Source organism: Pinus tabuliformis, chromosome J (genome assembly GCF_031772625.1).
Source record: "Pinus tabuliformis cultivar Carrire ecotype Pingquan chromosome J, CPIR1, whole genome shotgun sequence".
Taxonomy (NCBI): domain Eukaryota; kingdom Viridiplantae; phylum Streptophyta; class Pinopsida; order Pinales; family Pinaceae; genus Pinus; species Pinus tabuliformis.
The window spans coordinates 59,606,293-59,626,445 of NC_142295.1; the positions used below are offsets into that span (position 1 = coordinate 59,606,293).

Below are 20,153 nucleotides of genomic sequence, written 5' to 3' on the forward strand. Positions count from 1 at the left end.
TATTTTCTTATTTTTGCTACAGCAATACGTTTGACACAGTGTTGTCTACTGTTGTGGAGGCCCATGGCTCTCAACACACACCCTACATGTGCCAATGTAGCCCTCTGGAGGGTTAGGACCCCATATAGGGAGACCAATCCCAAGATGGAAACGACATGTAATCCTGCATAAGATCCAATGTGTCCCCTAAACTTCCAGTACAACAAGTCCTCAAGGAAATCGAGTAAACGAGCTTACAAACCATGGACTACAAGTGGGGACTTCATAATGGCTTGCCCTTCCATAATGGACTTTGGCAGTGCCAATGTCTCCAAGTTCTAAATGGGGCTAACCCTATGTTGCAGGAAACGCTAGCCCTAAGGGCGTTTCTGGGCTGAAATGAAACGGAAATGCAGAAACGCGTTTCAAGTCATACTGCCATGTTTCATGTCCATTGTAAGACATGTAACTATATATTGAACATTGTATATTGAATTGATGTAATATTATTACAATTGAGAATGAGGGCCTGCTTATATACCTAAGCAGGTGCCCTTTCATGAATGGTCATGTCTCTAAGACATGCCTCTTCATTATTAATGAACTATCCATTAGTTAACTAATTATTATCTATTATTATTATATTTATATTTATATTAATATTTATTATTTTTATATGAATTATATTCATAACATCGAAACAATTACATATATAGGATATAAATCACTGACTTCAACAAATCTAGATCCCAAGAAAGTGGATCTATGAGTGGGACATTACACAACTACAATTGATACACTTAAGAAACAACAACTTCTAGATTAACACCTAGCGACTCACAATGACAACCTATAAATCACATGACACATAATATACATGGAAGCATTACTTCCAACATTCCTATCTTATTCCAATCCTCAAGGTGTGATATTCATGATGAGGATCCCAATTATTTTGATGATACGTAGGTATTTGTTGTAGCATGATTTATTTAGACATTAGAGGCCATCTAGAGCCTCTTTGTTGATGTAATTTTGGTTCAAAGATGTATTTCTGTTAAGTTTAGGTATGTTCTATGCTAGAGCAATTTATTTAAATTTTCATAGTTAGCAATCACATCAACATTACAATAAACTGCAGATAGAACATAAATATAAAATCGCAGAAGACAAGCCAAGACAAGAGGACACAAGATATGGCGCGAGCCAGGGACAAACCCCACAATGTGTGGGGAAACCCTTTGATCAAATCTTCTTTTATCTTCAAAATTCAGCAGAGAGAGAGAGAGTACATTTGCAACAAAAGTCAACACTTTGACTTTATCTAGATCTAAGCATAGATCATCTCCTATAACGATGAGATCATCATGTTGCATCTGGTTCTCTAGTTGCACCACTGCATACTACATCATGCGGCTGTCCATGTCCATGATCTTGCTTAAACTAATGTGCATCATCATCATGCTGCTGCCCCTGCTAATGTATCATTGTGCTGCCCATGCACATGATCTCATAGTGCTGCCCATGCTAATGAATCGTTGTGCTGCCCATGCACATGATCTCATAACTTCAAGTCCTCCTAGGAGAGTTTCTCCTAATCCATGCTGTCATCCGAACTCAAGGTAAACTGTAGTACTGCCTTGGAACAGCCTTAGCTGCTTACTATGGCTTGCAGCCAGCTGTAGCTGTAGACTTCTGCAGCAAGCCTAAACAAGATCCCAAATAGCAGCGTTGCCCTTTGTCTTCTAATCTAGTGACTGCTGCTCCCAAACGTACCTTATTCATGCCTTAGAATAGCAGTATTCCATGTTGCTCTTTTACGCTGATATGTGTCTTCTTTATGCTGCGGCTCAACTTCCTTGGCAACGTACAGAAGCTCACTTAGATAGCTGTAGTTGTGACAGCAGATAAGAGCACCTTCAAGTCTGAGTCTTCTAGTCCTTCTTACTGTGGCTTAGAACAGCATATATAGGTCTGTCCTAGCTGTGTATATACATCCTCCTTGACTGCGGCTAGATGATTCCTTCAGGACAGCGTTTAGGGCATTTAAGGACAGCATAAGATTAGGTCTCCCTTGCCAGTGTTTAGACCTCCTTTATGTAGCGTATAGGATTCTTCATAAGCCTGCGGCTAGGGCACATTATGACTGCGGATTGGGCACCCACTGAACTGCACCTAGGGCATCTTCTTACCTGCGTTAAAGGGTCTCCTAGGACTGTGTCTATAGGGACAGCGAAGTCCCTCTTCTTGCTGCATATAGAACAGCGTATAAGAATCTAATTACTGTGCCTTCATGGACTGCATATTGAGCCTCCCTTTGCTGTGACTTAGGGCATCTTCTGGTTGCGTTTAGAACCTCCTTTCTTAGTGGAATTAAGTCTCTTCTAGACTGCGTATAAGTGCCTCCCTTTGCTGCATTAGATTATCATTTATTGCTGTCAAGAGTACCCTCTAATGCTATGGCTAGGGCACCCTTAGATGCCGCTGATAGATTTACTGTGGCTAGGGCATCATAGGCCAGCGTACATTTTCATGGTGTCTCTCTCCTGCTCCAAAAACCCAAGACGTGGAGAGGAAGAGATCACCACAATAATGTATGTCACAAATGACATCAAATCCTCTTTTATTTATACTAACTTGTAGGGGTTGAATAGACACGTCGGTTGGGCTTCTAGAGCCTACATAAGTGCTGGTCGGCTTGATAATAATTACATAAACAAAATAAATTCATATCTCCATAAATACTTATCGGAATCGGATGATCTTTGGATCACTCCTACACCTTTCGACGAGAGGGATCCAATAAAAATATCAGCTGCCATAAATAAGCTGACCCACATGGAGTTTGGCCCTAGTTGCCAATTTAACAATTTCACTTAGTGCTATTTTGGTTATAGGCACCCTTGCTAAATATATGAGAAACTTTGCACATTTTTGTATAATGATTTGGATTCATATGGATACATAGGAACATAAATGTTTTTATCTTCAACAATTGTACATTTATGTATTTTTTCGGCGACCTTTTTTCTGGTTTGGTCTGGTTCTCTATTTTTGGGTCGATCAGTCCGATTTTAATAACATTGGTCTCTAGGGGGGTGAATGGTCTCTCTAGTCCACACTGATATGGAGCTAGAAGCAATATTGTCACCAACATGTATCTTAGTGCCCCCAGCTGGTGATAGCATTGTAAAGGAGGTAGTAAGGTAGTGTGGATACAAAGTTTGAGGGCCTCCTACATGTAAAGGGATAGACATCTTTGGTCTGAGTACTAGAAGAAACAGGAAAAGATCTCGATCCCCCGTAAATAGGTTAGGTAATGAAATCTCCCACAGATCTCACATAATGAATGGGGCAATGGAATATGAGGTGCATCTACAACTCTATCTCTTAGAGAGGACATAGCTGGCAATTCCTATATAAATAGTCTATCTAGTGGTCTATCCCGATCCACAATCGACAAGAGCCAAATTTGAACTATCCTAAGGGAATCCAAAGGGCATTCATCTAACGGTGAAGTGCGTTATGGGGATAAACAATGATTCCATCCCTCATCATCATGAAGGGCTTAACATAGAAGGCCATCTTCGAACGTAATCCACCCTAAGGGTTTATCCAAGTGACATGTATATATTGCTTGTAGATATCACCATGAATGATTGTATGCATCCCCTGTTTAGTGAGTAAAAGGTGGTCGGGAGCACATAAGGAATATCTAAGTCGAGGATGCCCATCCAACGTAGTACCAACTGAAGTAAGGGGATATAAGACTCTAATATACCAAAATTAAGACCGAGTAAGAGGACAAGTTGTTGCAATGAACTCTGATGGACGATAGGCCAAGTATGGATATTTGTCATCCACTATGTTGTATCAACAAAACTTTGAACGAAGTGTAGAGGTGAGACAAGACTAAACATGATGGGTTGAGGAATTGTCTAGTTGCATCCAGTGAAGCAACGAAGGAGGGCGGTATGCACTCTCTCTAATGAGGACTAGTCAAAGTCTACTAAACCAAGCCCTGAAACTTCAGATCCATATACATTTGTGGGCTAGACAAGAGTGAAGATAAGAAACATCTTGGACGACATGCCCTAAAAGTGATGATTCATTTAGACATTAGAGGCCATCTAGAGCCTCTTTGTTGATGTAATTTTGGTTCAAAGATGTATTGCACTTAGTGCTATTTTGGTTATAGGCACCCTTGCTAAATATATGAGAAACTTTGCACATTTTTGTATAATGATTTGGATTCATATGGATACACAGGAACATAAATGTTTTTATCTTCAACAATTGTACATTTATGTATTTTTTCGTCGAACTTCTTTCTGGTTTGGTCTGGTTCTCTATTTTTGGGTCGATCAGTCCGAATTTAATAACATTGGTCTCTAGGGGGGTGAATGGTCTCTCTAGTCCACACTGATATGGAGCTAGAATCAATGTTGTCACCAGCATGTATCTTAGTGCCCCCAACTGGTGATAGCATCGTAAAGGAGGTAGTAAGGTAGTGTGGGTACAAAGTTTGAGGGCCTCCTACATGTAAAGGGATAGACATCTTTGGTCTGAGTACTAGAAGAAACAGGAAAAGATCTCGATCCCCCCTAAATAGGTAATGAAATCTCCCACAGATCTCACATAATAAATGGGGCAATAGAATATGAAGTGCATCTACGACTCTATCTCTTAGAGAGCACATAACTGGCAATTCCTATATAAATAGTCTATCTAGTGGTCTATCCCAATCCACAATCGACAAGAGCCAAATTTGAACTATCCTAAGGGAATCCAAAGGGCATGCATCTAACGGTGAAGTGTGTTATGGGGATAAACAATGATTCCATCCCTCATCATCATGAAGGGCTTAACATAGAAGGCCATCTTCGAACGTAATCCACCCTGAGGGTTTATCCAAGTGACATGTATATATTGCTTGTAGATATCACCGTGAATGATTGTATGCATCCCCTGTTTAGTGAGTAAAAGGTGGTCGGGTGCACATAAGGAATATCTAAGTCGAGGACGCCCACCCAACATAGTACCAACTGAAGTAAGGGGATCTAAGACTCTAATGTACCAAAATTAAGACCGAGTAAGAGGGCAAGTTGTTGCAATGAACTCTGATGGATGATAGGCCAAGTATGGATATTTGTCATCCACTATGTTGTATCAACAAAACTTTGAACACGGTGTAGAGGTGAGACAAGACTAAACATGATGGGTTGAGGAATTGTCTAGTTGCATCCAGTGAAGCAACGAAGGAGGATGGTATGCACTCTCTCTAATGAGGACTAGTCAAAGTCTACTAAACCAAGCCCTGAAACTTCAAATCCATATACATTTGTGGGTTAGACAAGAGTGAAGATAAGAAACATCTTGGACGACATGCCCTAAAAGTAATGATTTATTTAGACATTAGAGGCCATATAGAGCCTCTTTGTTGATGTAATTTTGGTTCAAAGATGTATTGCACTTAGTGCTATTTTGGTTATAGGCACCCTTGCTAAATATATGAGAAACTTTGCACATTTTTGTATAATGATTTGGATTCATATGGATACACAAGAACATAAATGTTTTTATCTTCAACAATTGTACATTTATGTATTTTTTCGTCAAACTTTTTTTCTGGTTTGGTCTAGTTCTCTATTTTTGGGTCGATCAGTCCGATTTTAATAACATTGGTCTCTAGGGGGGTGAATGGTCTCTCTAATCCACACTGATATGGAGCTAGAAGCAAAGTTGTCACCAGCATGTATCTTAGTGCCCCCAGCTGGTGATAGCATCGTAAAGGAGGTAATAAGGTAGTGTGGGTACAAAGTTTGAGGGCCTCCTACATGTAAAGGGATAGACATCTTTGGTCTGAGTACTAGAAGAAACAGGAAAAGATCTCGATCCCCCCTAAATAGGTAATGAAATCTCCCACAGATCTCACATAATAAATGGGGCAATGGAATATGAAGTGCATCTACAACTCTATCTCTTAGAGAGGACATAACTGGCAATTCCTATATAAATAGTCTATCTAGTGGTCTATCCCAATCCACAATCGACAAGAGCCAAATTTGAACTATCCTAAGGGAATCCAAAGGGCATGCATCTAACGGCGAAGTGTGTTATGGGGATAAACAATGATTCCATCCCTCATCATCATGAAGGGCTTAACATAGAAGGCCATCTTCGAATGTAATCCACCCTGAGGGTTTATCCAAGTGACATGTATATGTTGCTTGTAGATATCACTGTGAATGATTGTATGCATCCCCTGTTTAGTGAGTAAAAGGTGGTCGGGTGCAGATAAGGAATATCTAAGTTGAGGATGCCCATCCAACATAGTACCAACTGAAGTAAGGGGATCTAAGACTCTAATGTACCAAAATTAAGACCGAGTAAGAGGATGTTGAAAACATTGTCCCTCTAAAAGTGATGTTGAAAACATTGTCCCTCTAAAAGGGTCATGGACCCATAGCCCTTGTCAATTTGGGGTGGAAGTGCATGCCACAAACTAATGTGAGGACCTGTGAATAGTATCCCCTAATAAGTATAAGTGGTGGTGATTGCAATCTTCTCACCTTTGAAAAAAATGTGAAAATTAGGCAGAAACTTCTTTGATATGTCGAAGACCATGACCTTGGTTTTCTATCAACTGACGAATATCAAGGAAAAGGGCAACGGTATCCAACTGTTGTTGCAGTCTACCTAAGGATGAGGCTAGAAGGACAACATTATAAGCAAATAAAAGGATAAAAATCAAGACATGGTGTAGAAGGCAACCATCAGCATCCATGACGTGTTTAGTAAAGGAGGACTTTGGGTCATTGATGTAAATGCCAAATAATGCAAGGGATAGGGGACAAACCTATTTAACCCCAAAGGTACCACAGATGAAATGTAATAGGCCATGTGACTTGCACAGGAAACCAAGGACTAACTCATATAAGCACATGTTCGCAAACAATAGGGCCTTTGAGATGTCAATGTTTTTGAGTCTTTAGAATAAAGCTTCCCAAGGGACAATCAAAATCTTTCCAAAAGTCCACAAAACAATAGTAAACTTTTGAAGAGAGATGAAGGGCTTTCTCAATGATGGCCCCGAGTGTAAGGATGTGATCAATAGTGGTGCTTAGATTGAAAATTGGTCTGTCCTCTAGCTCTAAGATGTCGTCACTCAAGCTCCTAGAGAGCTTCCAGTGGACAACTTTAGCATGGAGCTTAGAGAACGTGTGGTCCACCATTATTGTCCTATAGTTATTGAAATCAAAATTGGGTTATGATTTATATACTAGACGAAAGATGTGTTGTGACCATGCCAATGGAAAGCCAATACGGATCATGATAGAGAAGAGTGCACACTAGCCCCTCCCTCTCTCTCTCTCTCTCTCTCATCACTAGGGTTTCTTGTTCTTCTTGATTATCATCGAGAATCTTGGAAGTTTAGTCTTAAGGTTTATCCCTTGGACATTGGAGATTAGTGTTTTGTGATAAAAACCTAGGGTGGAACAATGAAGAAGTGGAGTAGAGGACATCTTGCCTTAGAGATGTATCTACGTGATTCTTGTATGCCAGATCTTCTTGGTTGCGAGGGTATTGTTGATTTTCCCTAGCTAGGCTTTGGAGAGCTAGGAGGTTTTGCGCCAGCCTAATCGCTTTGGTATCTTTCTCCTCTAAATGCTGGGAAATTTGAGCTGTTTGGAAGAGACATTGTACTATTTCCACTGTCGTTTTGTGCCTTGTTTTACAGCAGCCCCAAGGCTGAATATTCAAAGGAATAAAATCCGACAAACCTTTTTGGTTGAAGGTAAAATTTCTCTTTTGCATTGAATTTTGAATTCCAAGAAATTTCCCCACAGATAAAAAAGCAAAGTTATCTCTCAGATTACAAAGCTCTCACAATACAGTCAGCTCTCATAGTTCACTACAGCAAAAGAAAGCCTCAACACAAACTCTGTAGGGCATCTTTATTTGCCACTCTGGTAGCTAATATTATCTAGATCCGTTGATTAGGGATAATGACCTTCAAGATCAAGGAACTCTGACAGTTAACTATTGTGAAGGAAAGGCTCGGCAGATGCCCTGTATGATAATACAGCTCAAGTAAATATTTTCCATTTACAAAGATAACTTTAAGAACAAGCATGATCATATTACAACTCACAACACAAGTTCCATTTGAATCTACAACTGGCAAAATGGTAAAAAATCGAGAATCATTTCACAAATTGCTGCCTATCGACTAACATAATGTGCAGAAAACCTCTAGGATAAACTTGAAAACTTATTGTCTAGAAATATGCTCCAGAAGATTCAAGCATTTACTACATCCAATAATTTTCTTATAATGTTTCAATGAATAAAAAACATATAAGGTAAAATATTTTCCCAATGGTTTAAACTTTTCAGCCCAACATTTCTCTCTTAACATAAATATTCTAAATCTTTCAAGTATAAGTTACAGCTATAAACCTAAAAATAGAAAATACGCAGGCTTCAACTCATAAAACAAGCCCTATACCTTGCCTCAATAAATTCAGGTTCCTCCCTTGATTCCACGGAGTAAATGAGCTGAATTAATGCCAACCCATCATGTGTAGACAATTTTTTTTTCTGCATACTATCAGACTTTAGCACAGTGAAAGCAGGCCACCATCTGCCCTTTTCTATCTGTAGAAGAACAAAAAAATGTATGAGTTTAAGTAACTGTCAAGACATAAGATTCATCCATGTCAAACTAATTTCTAATTCATTTCAGGTGAATTCAGGACATGTCAATAGAGTCGTTACTTTTTTAAAATAATATAGTTAATTTCCAAAATAAATCTTTAGCATGGAGATTTTCCAAAGGATGAGCATAAACATAACTTATCCAAACACACACACACACACACGCTATATATATAGAGAGAGAGAGAGAAAGAGCAAAGCCTAGCTAAATCTAAATATGTTGCAATCATCTTCATTAAAAGAAACTACAAGCAAATGTGAATTTAAGTGTTCACACCTCCACTACTTCTAGGGGTCTGCGATATCTGATTCCTTTGGAGTATGAATAGGGTTAGGTTGACAACTTGACAGGAGTCCGAAAGCAAATACCTGTTATGACCTGATCGCTGTATGTTAAAATTGGCAACTAGGGCCAAATTCCACTTTGGACTGCGCATTTGATGGAAATGATGATTGCATTGAATTCCTCTTTTCAAAAGGACCAAAATTGACCTCAAGATCATCAAATTTGGACGAGCGGAAATGTGTTTTTGAATTTATGCCCACACATGTGAAAATTGTCAAAGTCGGCCACATCATCATGTAGACCCATGAAGCCCAAGAGACATGTCACTTCAGTCTCAACGACTTGTATAAATATAGGTGACCCCCAACCTCATTTGGCACCTCACTCACTCGCACATTCTTCTCTCTCCTTCTCTCATTGGTTTATACACCTATTGGGCATGTCTTTTCTCTCACACGTGTGGCAAGGCGGAAGAATTTTTCGAGCAGATTGGAGGGCCAAAATTTCAGAGCTGTTGCAGGGTTTGACCAGCACTGACCAGGCACTTTGACTCATCCTTTGACTGCAATTTTTGTGGGAAAGTTTGATTTTTGGCAGGCCGTATTGTTTGGCACAGAAACCGAGAATATCTGGGGCACTTTGACCTGCATTGACCACAGGCCTGTTTGTCTAAGAAGTTGACTTCAGTTGACTGAGTTTGACTGCTGTTTGGATGACTGTTTTGGCTGCTGTTTAACCAGTTAAGGAGGCCAAGTTTGACTTCCTTTGACCGAGCTTCAAAGAGGATGTTTTGCTGCTGCGTTGACCATCTTTGACTTTCTAGTGAGCGCTGAATTTGACTGCAGTTGACTGCAGATTTGTCAGGTCTGTTTTGACTTTGATTTGACAAGTCAACTTTGACAGTTTGTACTCTCTCTCTCTCTCTCTGCTGAACACTTGATATAATAATAAGAAGAATTGTTCAAAGGGATTTCCCCATCTTGGGTATTTTCCCTAGCATCTGCCAAATCTGGTGTTCTCTTGTATTAGAGCTTTGTTTTCTGCATTTTGTTCTTCATGTTCTTTCTAGAGTTACTGTCAATGTGATTTATGGTTAATGTGACTGTTATTGGAAATCTAAATTGGAAATTGTCATTGAGCTGCTAAAGGAACATTGAAGTAATTGTGCTAAGCATAGAACATAACATTGTTAACTAAAATTAACATGGTATCAGAGGCCAGGTGAAGACAAACCCAAGCAAGAGAGAGAAAAACAATCACCAAGAGAGATTTATTGGACAAGTTTCAATGGCTTCTACATCTTACTTCAAGATTGAGGACAAGCTCAATGACAAATCTGACTATCATGAATGGAAGATGACTTTGGAGGAGCATGAGGTATTGGACTATGTGCAGGAAAAAGTGGCGGAGCCTCCTTCAAATGCACCAGCTACTACTAAGACGCAATATAGAAAAGGTGAGGTCAAAGCAAAGAAAATTTTGATTGACTCTATTCAAAAGCATTTGGTTGCCTATATTTCTGATTTGGGAACTTCTAAGGAGATATATGATAAGTTGGTTGGGATGTTCAAAGGAGGGTTACGGGGGAGCGACTCCCCCCCCCCCTCCCGAACCCGCTCTTGAAATCAGTCCTGCGGGGAGCAAATTTCGAGAGCCCGCTCCCTAAAAAACATTTCACTTCCTAGACTTTTTTGCTAAAACAAAAAAGCTGCAAAAACATTCCAAACGCAATTATTTTCAGATAAGAATTATAAAAATAATAAACAAAAAAACAATAATTTTTTAGTGGGGCAACCTAATGATCAAGCCTATGGTCCTAGTATTGATATGCGATTCATAGTAATGTTAAACTCTTAAAGTAAAAGTAACATTCTCCTTAAACTTCATTTTCTTCTTTTTACTTAAATTTTTAACATTACCAAATTATGTGTGCATGAAGATCACAAAAACACAAGACACAAGATGTAGGCACTCTGCCAGTGTAAAACCCCTATCTAGGGGAAAACCCAATCAAAATCTCTTCCTTCAATAGTTTTCCTTGAGACACTTCAACTTAGACAAAGACCTTCTCCACACCAAGCTAGCCTCCCCTTCTTCGATCCAACCTTCGACCTAGCGGCAGCAGCAATTCGACCCTAGCAACTTTGACTTGGCAGCTTCCGGCATCAGCAAGAGCTTCGACCTTGACAAGGAGACTTCGATCTACTAAACCAGCCCACACGAGAGAGAGAGAGATAGAGAGACATCAAAACTTTGATTTTCTTCTTCCCTTCCTCCTTGACCAAACTCACACCCCTTTAGCCCCTTCCTTCAACTTTGAACTTTTCCCAGCTTGCAGCTTCAAATATCGAACTATGCTTGAGAAAGTGATATGTTCCAAATGAAGTCGAACTCTCTTGTATATATATCCTTCCAATGAGGTCGAATTGCCTCCCTTGAGGCCGACTTGATATTCTTGAGGTCGACTTAGTGTGGAGGTTACATAATTCATTTTTTTACCCAGAAATAATTATTTTTACATCGTTCGAAAGCCCAAGAAGGGTCTCATAAAATATACAATGACTCTAATGACTCTTTCTTAATGCTAGGAGTCCACAATGGGGACTTTGACTAATAAAATGATGACCCAAGCAAGAAACTCATTCTAAGTCATTGTAACAATAATAAAAATTCTTTTGACAAATACATTTTATGAATACCGAACCTAGTTACATTTTTCAACAGTTTCGACCTCATGGGATTTCATTTGCAGGAAGTAGAATTTTAGATCTCATTCAAAATCCATCAAACTTATCAGTTTTTCAAGATTTCAAGATTGGGGAGGATTACAATGTTTCCATTGGATTTTGTCATGTACTAGGGTATGGAACTCGTATTTAATCAAGAGCACCAATCCCTCTATGTACCTTGATTTCGTATTTAATCAAGAGCACCAATCCCTCTATGTACCTTGATTTTAGTGACATTACTTGTCGAACTCCTCTATCATGACCCTACTAAAAATGTACCCACCACTCAAACAAAATCTTGACTTGACATGCTAAGTTTTTTCTATCTTATGTTAATGCTTAAAGGGTGATATTAATGACAAAAATCCCTATACAGATTCGGAAGTAATGACAAAGATACCTTTGGATATGAATGCTTAGAGGGTGATATTAATGACAAAGATCTTGATTTTGCAACAAGACTCAGAAATTAGACATTTCTCGAGGCAGCAAGAGGCCCAAGCATTAGCAATAGATAATTGATTTACTTGTCTTTTCTAGTTTCTAGTAGTTTTTATACATGTTGACTCTTTCATATTTATTATGATATTTTTTATAAACAATATATGAAAATTTAAGTTTGAATTTTCAAGTTGGCAATTATAACTCATTGGTGATCAATGATGATAAATGTTATGTATTGAATTTTGAAAGATTGAAACTTTAATATTGATGAATCATGAGACTCTATATGTTGTTTGTTACTATCTTGTGGATGTGGTTCACGAAGATTATAACTTCTAGATGATTGATGTTATATGGTTCAATCTATGTTTTTATGCTTTTTATGCCTAATTCATCATTCTACATGCTTGTGTTAACATATATGCTTCAAAATATATAAAGCTATATATTATATAATAAAAAAATCACTCCCGATTCGCTCCTAAACTAGGAGCTTTTGAAAATGTCGATCCCCGCTCCCGCCCCTACTTTCGCTCCCACTCCTAGGTAACCTTGGTTCAAAGTGAACAATGCAAATCAAATACTCTTTCTCAAAAACAAGTTGAAGGATATCAAGATGGATAAAGAGTTGTCTATTTAATCCTACTTCATGAGAATAACGCAAATCAAGAATGACTTGCTATCTATTGGAGAAATTATTTTTGACAAGGAGATCTCACTCATTGCTCTTGGAGGTCTTCCTTATCACTGCCATTCTCAACAATGACAGGATACTTGGTTTCAATGAGTTACTGGCTAGAAGCACTCAATAGGTGCAGAGAGACGAGCCCTCAAATGGAAATGAACCTACTGCTTTCTACACTCATTCAAAGAGTAAGCATAATGTTGGTCCAAGAAGATAGGGTCAAGGATTCAAGAAGGGATTCAAAGAAGGAATGTGTTACAATTGCAACAGGTTCGGCCACTATGCTAAGGTGTCCTCACAAGAAGAATTCTCCAAGGGATGACGACAATAACAACAATAACAATTTCAATGGCAATTGCAATCAAACGAACAATAAGTTCATCAACAATGGAAAGAGGAGCGCTCTCGCTACTCGAAATGGAAATGGTCGACCTCCCAAAAGGACGAGAAATACCAAGTATGATGAAAATAATGTTGTAGAAAAACATGATGAATACTATCCTACTGCCTCTCCTCCGAATACTTTCGATCATTGATTTACTAATAGTGGAGCCTCAAGGCACTTCACTGGGTACAAGGAGGCCCTCTCACATTTGGTTGAAAAGAAGACTAATTAGAAGATCATACTTGGAGATAATGCCACCTAGCCCGTGAAAGGGATAGGTATTGTCACTCTTCACTTTGATCAAGGTCAAACCATTTATCTACAAGAAGTGTTGCATGTACCCGATTTGAAGAACTTGGTGTCTATTTCTATGATGGAAGATAAAGGCTTCAAGGTATCGTTCATTGACAGAAGGGTACGTATTTGGCCAAAAAAAACCCTAGAGATGCATTTACTCTTGGATTTAGGGTTGATGGTCTCTATCAAGTCAGAGGAAGTCCTTTGGAAGATTTGGCTAGTGATACTTCTCCTCAACCTGAGCTACGGCACCAGAGGTTCGCCCATTTGCATTACAAAGCCTTACCTAGGGTAAGAAAGATGGTCACAAGTATGCCCAAATTTAACATGAACCATGAAGATGTTTGTCATGGTTTTGCAATTGGGAAACTTACAAAGGGACCATCCCCCTCTAGTGAAATCAAGATTTCTGATATTCTTCAATTGGTTCATTCTGACCTATCTGGTATGTTGCTCGTAACATCGCTAGGAGGACTCATATTATGCAATCTTTGTAGATGACTACTCTCGCAAAACATGGATCTATTTCTTAAAGAAGAAGGATGAAGTCTTCAAATGGTTCCATTCTTTCAAAACTTTCGTGGAAAATCAAACAGGGAAGAAGATCAAAATATTAAGGACCGACAATAGAACCAAATATGAATCAAATGAATTCAATGACTTTTGCAGAGAGGTTGGCATTAAGAGGGAGACAATCGTTCCATACACTCCTGAGCAAAATGGAGTTGCTGAAAGGAAGAATCGAACAATCATAGAAGCCACCTGTGCCATGCTCCATGATCAAAGCCTACCGAATTTCTTATGGGGAGAAGCTACCAACACGGTCGTGTATATTCAAAATAGGAGCCCACATCAAGCATTGGATTTCAAGACACCCAAGGACATCGTCATTGGTAACAATCCTGATGTTTCTCAGTTTAGAATATTTGGTTGTCCCATGTATTTTCATGTGCCTAAAGAGAAAAGAAACAAGTTGGAAGCATCTGGGAGGAAGGGTACATTTGTTGGCTACAGTGAAAATTCAAAGGCATATAGAATCTATGCCCCTGGTCAAAGAGGTGTGGAAGTAAAACGTGACGTCACCTTTAATGAAGAGACTGCCTTTGCAAAATCCAGAGACCTCCCTATCCCAAGGAAGGACAACAATGATGATGTTGCGAAAAACCAAGATGAACCTCTGACAGATGAGCCTATGCCTAATGTTGATGGTCTGATGGATCCTATTGATCCACCTCCGAGTGATCCCTCTACCTAAAGGAAACGACCTCTGTGGCTCAAAGATTCTCTCGAAGATGTTGAAAGACATACTGCTCCAAGAGGGACATTTCGTGAAAGTAAGAAGCCGAACAGGTACCAAAGATATTTCGTTGTTATGAGTACTATTGTTCAAGTTGAACCATGCACGTTTGAAGAAGTCGTAAAGCACCAAGTATGGAAGGATGCACTAAATGAGGAATACAAATCAATCATGACGAATGATGTATGGGACGTGATGCCTAGACCCAAGGACACATCCATAGTCACCTCAAAATGGCTTTACAAAATCAAACATTGAGTTGATGGCAGTGCTGAAAAATATAAGGTTGGGTTCTTTGCTCAAGGCTTCTCTCAAAAGGATGGAGTGCACTATGATGAGATAATTACACTAGTTGCTCGACATACCACTATCTGATCTATTATTGCTCTCGCTGCCACTCAAGGATGGAGCATAATACATCAAATGGACATTAAACTACTTTCTTGTATGCCTCACTTAAAGAGGAAGTCTACTTGGAACAACCTTAGGGGTTTGAAGTACAACATCGAAGGACACATGTATGCAGGTTGAAGAAATCCCTCTATGGGTTGAAAGAAGCCCCTAGGGCTTGGTATGAGAGGATTGATAGTTATCTTATGTTGATCCAAACCTGTACTACAATGTTGAAAAAAACATGCCTCTCATTTTGGTCCTTTATGTAAATGATCTCTTTCTTACTGGTGCGGACCCTTTCATTTATAATTGCAAGAGGGAGTTGACTTCTAAGTTCGAGATGAAGAACCTAGGATTGATGCACTACTTCCTAGGCCTGGAGGTCTGGCAAAAGCCAGGTGATATTTTCCTTTCTCAAGGAAAATACATTGTGAAGTTGCTCGAGAAATGTGGGACGGTGGATTGCAAATGTGTGTCTACTACGATGGAACTCAACTTCAAGATACTATGTGGAAGTGTTGTTGGGCCCAAATTGGCAAACCCTTCTGAGTATTGACAACTTGTGGGGGCCCTGATGTTCTCGGTAAACACCTGTCCCGACGCATGCTTCGATGTGAATATGTTGAGTCAATTTATGGTTAAGCCTCATCACATACATTGGATTGCTGCTAAGAATCTCTTGAGATATCTCAGTGGCACAATCAATTATGGGTTGAGATACGCTGTCGAGAATTTGAGGCTACATGGGTATATTGGTGTTGATTGGGTTGGCAATGTGGTGGATCGAAAGAGCACGTCAAGATGTTGCTTCTCATTGGGGTCTACTTCGATTTCTTGGATAAGTAGGAAGCAAAAATCGGTTGATATAAGCACTGTCGAGGCCGAATACATTACAGCTAGTATGGCCTAATGTGAAGTTGTTTGGTTGAGGAAGCTCTTTAGTGAGCTATTTGAGCACGTGTTGAATAGCACTGTGATCTATTGTGACAACCAAAGTGGGATTCGCCTTTCAGAGCACCATATGTTCCACAGCTGCTCCAAGCACATTGATATCAGGTAACACTTATATCCGGGATATGGTACAACGGGGAGCATTAAGGCTCCAACACATTAGGATCGATGAGCAAGTTGCTGACATCCTCACAAAGCCCTTGGGGAAGTCATGGAAGGACCCTCCCATGAGGGTCTCGCTTGAGTTGAACATTGAGCTCCAGGAGCTCCTGGGGGCTTGGGGTACTTCTTGGAGCTATGAGCAACCATACGGTGAGTGGTTCACCTTCCCCAATAGGTGTGTTGTGTACAGGGTGAGTGGCTCACCTTCCCCTGTGATACCCCATGATGGTTGACATGTGTGTAGGGTGAGTGGTTCACCTTCCCCTACGATTGATGACACATGTGTGTAGGGTGATGGTTCACCTTCCACTATGATTGATGTTATATGCATAAGATGAGTGGTTCAACTTCTATGGCATATGAGCAGGATGAGGGGTTCACCTTCTCCTACAAATGCCCCAAAATACATCCTACACATGTAGTCCAAAACTCATGTAAATTACTTCTCATCTAGCCAATGAGTTGTGAAAAGCGCATTGTGACTCACTCTCGATTGATCCTTCTTCATTATCTATATCAATGTTCAACAGAGTTGAGACGAGATACATAGATGGTTCATGACGACAGGATGGCATGATGATCAATGATGATGGATGGATTGGCAGGTGGAATTCTCCCTAGTCGGGAGGGAGTGTTAAAATTGGCAACTAGGGGCAAGAACTCAGAGGATTCTCACAGAATCCATCAAAGACTCTCACATCCCATATGTATCAAAATTAGACACTGCAAAAATTATATATGACAAATTGGTAGAGTTATTTTCCGTAAGTATTGTTGGAGAAGTAAGGCAAGAACTCTACAAATTGAAGATCTCAAGGGAAAAAGGAATAGCCTCATATTTTATGAGGATTTCTGAAATAAGAGATCAACTTCAAGATCTCAGTGAAATAATGTCTGACAAAGAAATGACCATTGTAGTACTAAATGAACTACTGAAAGAATGGGGCAACTTCACTTTATGTATCTATGGGAAGAAAGAAGCCACTCCTTTTCAAGATTTATGGCCATTGTGTAAGATCAAAGAAACTAGACTAAAGGAGAAATCAGATGTAGGAACAAATCAGCAGAATCAAGTGTATGTTGCCATGTTAAGAAGAAAAGGAAAGTTTGGAAAATATGGTTCTCAAAAGAAGAAGAAGAAAATGGCTAAAGTGCAATGCTATGGATGTCAAGAACATGGGCACTATCGAAGAGATTGTCCTAAGCTTAAAAGGGACAATAACAAGAGAAAGAAGAAGCCCGTATTACCGAAGAACTAGAAGAGCCTGAGACAAAGAAGCCTGAGAAGAAGGATGTGAAAGGTCTCTACTATGACTAAGAGAATCTCCTTCACGAAAAGGTACTCTTCTGTTGTGTAAATTATAAATAGGAAGCATTGAAAATAAGATAGGATGCATCATATTAGAGAATGGCATCATGGTAGAAGCATTAGAAGTAAGAGCTCGTGACATAAGTAATATGATGAATGTTTGGAACAAAACCTATGGTAGTCAACTATAGCTCTTGGAAAACCCCATTAAAAGTTCAAGTGGTACTTATGAAAAAGAAGTCATCTAGGAAAAGGGTTATCATACATTTGTCAAAAAGTAACATCTGCAGGATAGGATATGCAACATCCTCAAGATTCTTTGATGGAATCTTCATTGTAAGATTCACCAATCAAGAGGAATAGCAAGTGTTTCTTCAGGAATTCCAATCTTGTGGAATTCATAGGATGATGGTATGATAACATAACAGTGAAGCAGGTCAAGGGTAAAATTCCTTCACTCAAAGAAAGTTGTTGCAGGAAGTCTGGATGACCCAAAAGGAAAGATGAGGTATGTATGCTCACATTCAATATCAGGAAAGTCATGTTATATGGTTGCAGACAACATGGATCGGTGCTCTATCTTAAGAAGTGTGATCAAAGAAAGGATTTCCTCCCTCAAAAGAGATGCAAGAATGCATGGGTCACATATTTATTAGATGAAATCAACATAATATGTCCTCATATGGAATATAAGGTGGTTGACTACAACTGAGGAACTTTGAAACTCCTGGGAATGAAATGTGTGAAGAACGGAAGGAAGAAATCATATGCAACAATGGTAAAGGCAGTCAACATCCGAAAGACCAAGAAGATTTGGCTATGATATCTCCCAGAAGGATGTGAAGACTCTGATGGAAGTCTGAAAAGATGGAGACCCTTGACAAAACATATCTTTAGGAGATGAGACAACATGTACATTGGATGTTGATGCCTACAGGAAAATGTCATGATGAAAAACCATCACAAAGGTAATTATGATTTAAGTGTTCATGTCTTATTTATGAACTAGTATCAAGATGGGCTTATGAAGCGCTGCCGAAGGGAAGAAATATGGATGTCTTCCAAGAGAACCATGTAGAAGGATGTAAGATCTACCGAAGAAGAAAGCATGATGAAGGCATCATAACTTGAAGCAAGGCCAAATGTAGATTGATGAATCACTTTCTAATGAAAGGAATGATAATATGACTGACTCGTGGATGAAAGTGATGGATGGTCTGTGTCCTATGAAGAAGTCCCAAAATAAGAAGACTGAGTGACAAAGAAATTCATGATATCGAAGGAAGGAGTTCTTCAAGCAACTAGTTGTCCCATCATCTCCACCCAAGAAGCTATTTTTAGAGGGAGCCTGGAAAGTTTCTTACTTGGAAGAAACTTGTAAATTCATAAGCCAAGAGGGAGCTTATGTACATTCCTTGTGTAGGAATGAGTAAATTCCTTTATTGGAAAAGATATGCCCTCCCTAATTGAGAGGGAGAAATAGACACATCATTTTAGTCTTCACTTGGGAAAATAGAATGAGAGGATTGGGTAATCATTTGGCATCTGATACTTTTTGAGGATGAGATAGGGCATCCAAGATAAGAGTAGTCGTGGAGGATCAATATTCCTAAGCCAAGAGGGAGCTTAGGTACATTCCTTGTGTAGGAATGAGTAAATTCCTTTATTGGAATAAATATGCCCTCCCTAATTGAAAGGGAGAAATAGACACATCATTTTAGTCTTCACTTGGGAAAATAGAATGAGAGGATTGGGTAATCATTTGGCATCTGATACTCTTTGAGAATGAGATGAGGCATCCAAGATAAGAGTAGTCGTGGAGGATCGATATTCTTTGAAGATTGGGAATCCAGGATAAGAATAGTCCTAATGGAACACACCCTGAGAACCTGGGTGGGGTATGTTCCGAGAGAGATAATGGTGAGAGTGTTTATAAATCATTGGTCTTGCCAGCATTGAGCTCAGATCTTGTGGAGATCTAGAGTTGTTAGTCAAGGCATTGCTATGTGACAGTGCTGGTTGACATGATGATAAAAGAATGGGTTACCAATCCGATTCTTCTTATGAGATATTCTTCAGATTGAGAATGACCAAGTACTATTATGAATACCTCCCTAGTTAAGAGGGGGTGTTGAAAAGTGTAACAAGGTTTGGTCTTCATAATGACATGTAATTTTATTTTTATGTAAAGAGATGAAAAAAAGAAAAATAAAATTATTGCAATCCTTGCATCATAAGCTTCATGAGCAAGAGATTTTAATTTTGAGTAAGGCTCCCATTGAGAGCCTTTAGGAATTTTGTCATCTAGTCATGAAAGAATAAAAGAGTCATTGTCATGTCATGAAGTCATGTTACACATTGTAAATAGTCACACTTGTCTACGTAAAGTCATCCTCCAAGACCTTGTCACTATCCCTCATAATGTCGGCCTACAACAAAGAGATGTATCTAGAAGATGAAGTCGGCTTCCCTCCAAGAGATGATGTCAGCCTAGAGGTCATGAACAAACCTATAT

The 20,153-nt window shown here is 39.3% G+C and overlaps 1 protein-coding gene across 3 annotated transcripts in view; it reads right to left on the reverse strand.

Moving 5' to 3' along the window:
* LOC149225501 (uncharacterized) overlaps window positions 1-20,153 on the reverse strand; it is a 243,680-nt gene that overhangs the window by 187,182 nt on the left and 36,345 nt on the right. For all 3 annotated transcript variants that reach the window (XM_089377104.1, XM_089377103.1, XM_089377105.1), the window contains one exon: window positions 8,492-8,640. In XM_089377104.1, coding sequence (XP_089233230.1) covers window positions 8,492-8,640 — 149 coding nt within the window. The remainder of the gene's footprint in view (window positions 1-8,491; window positions 8,641-20,153) is intronic.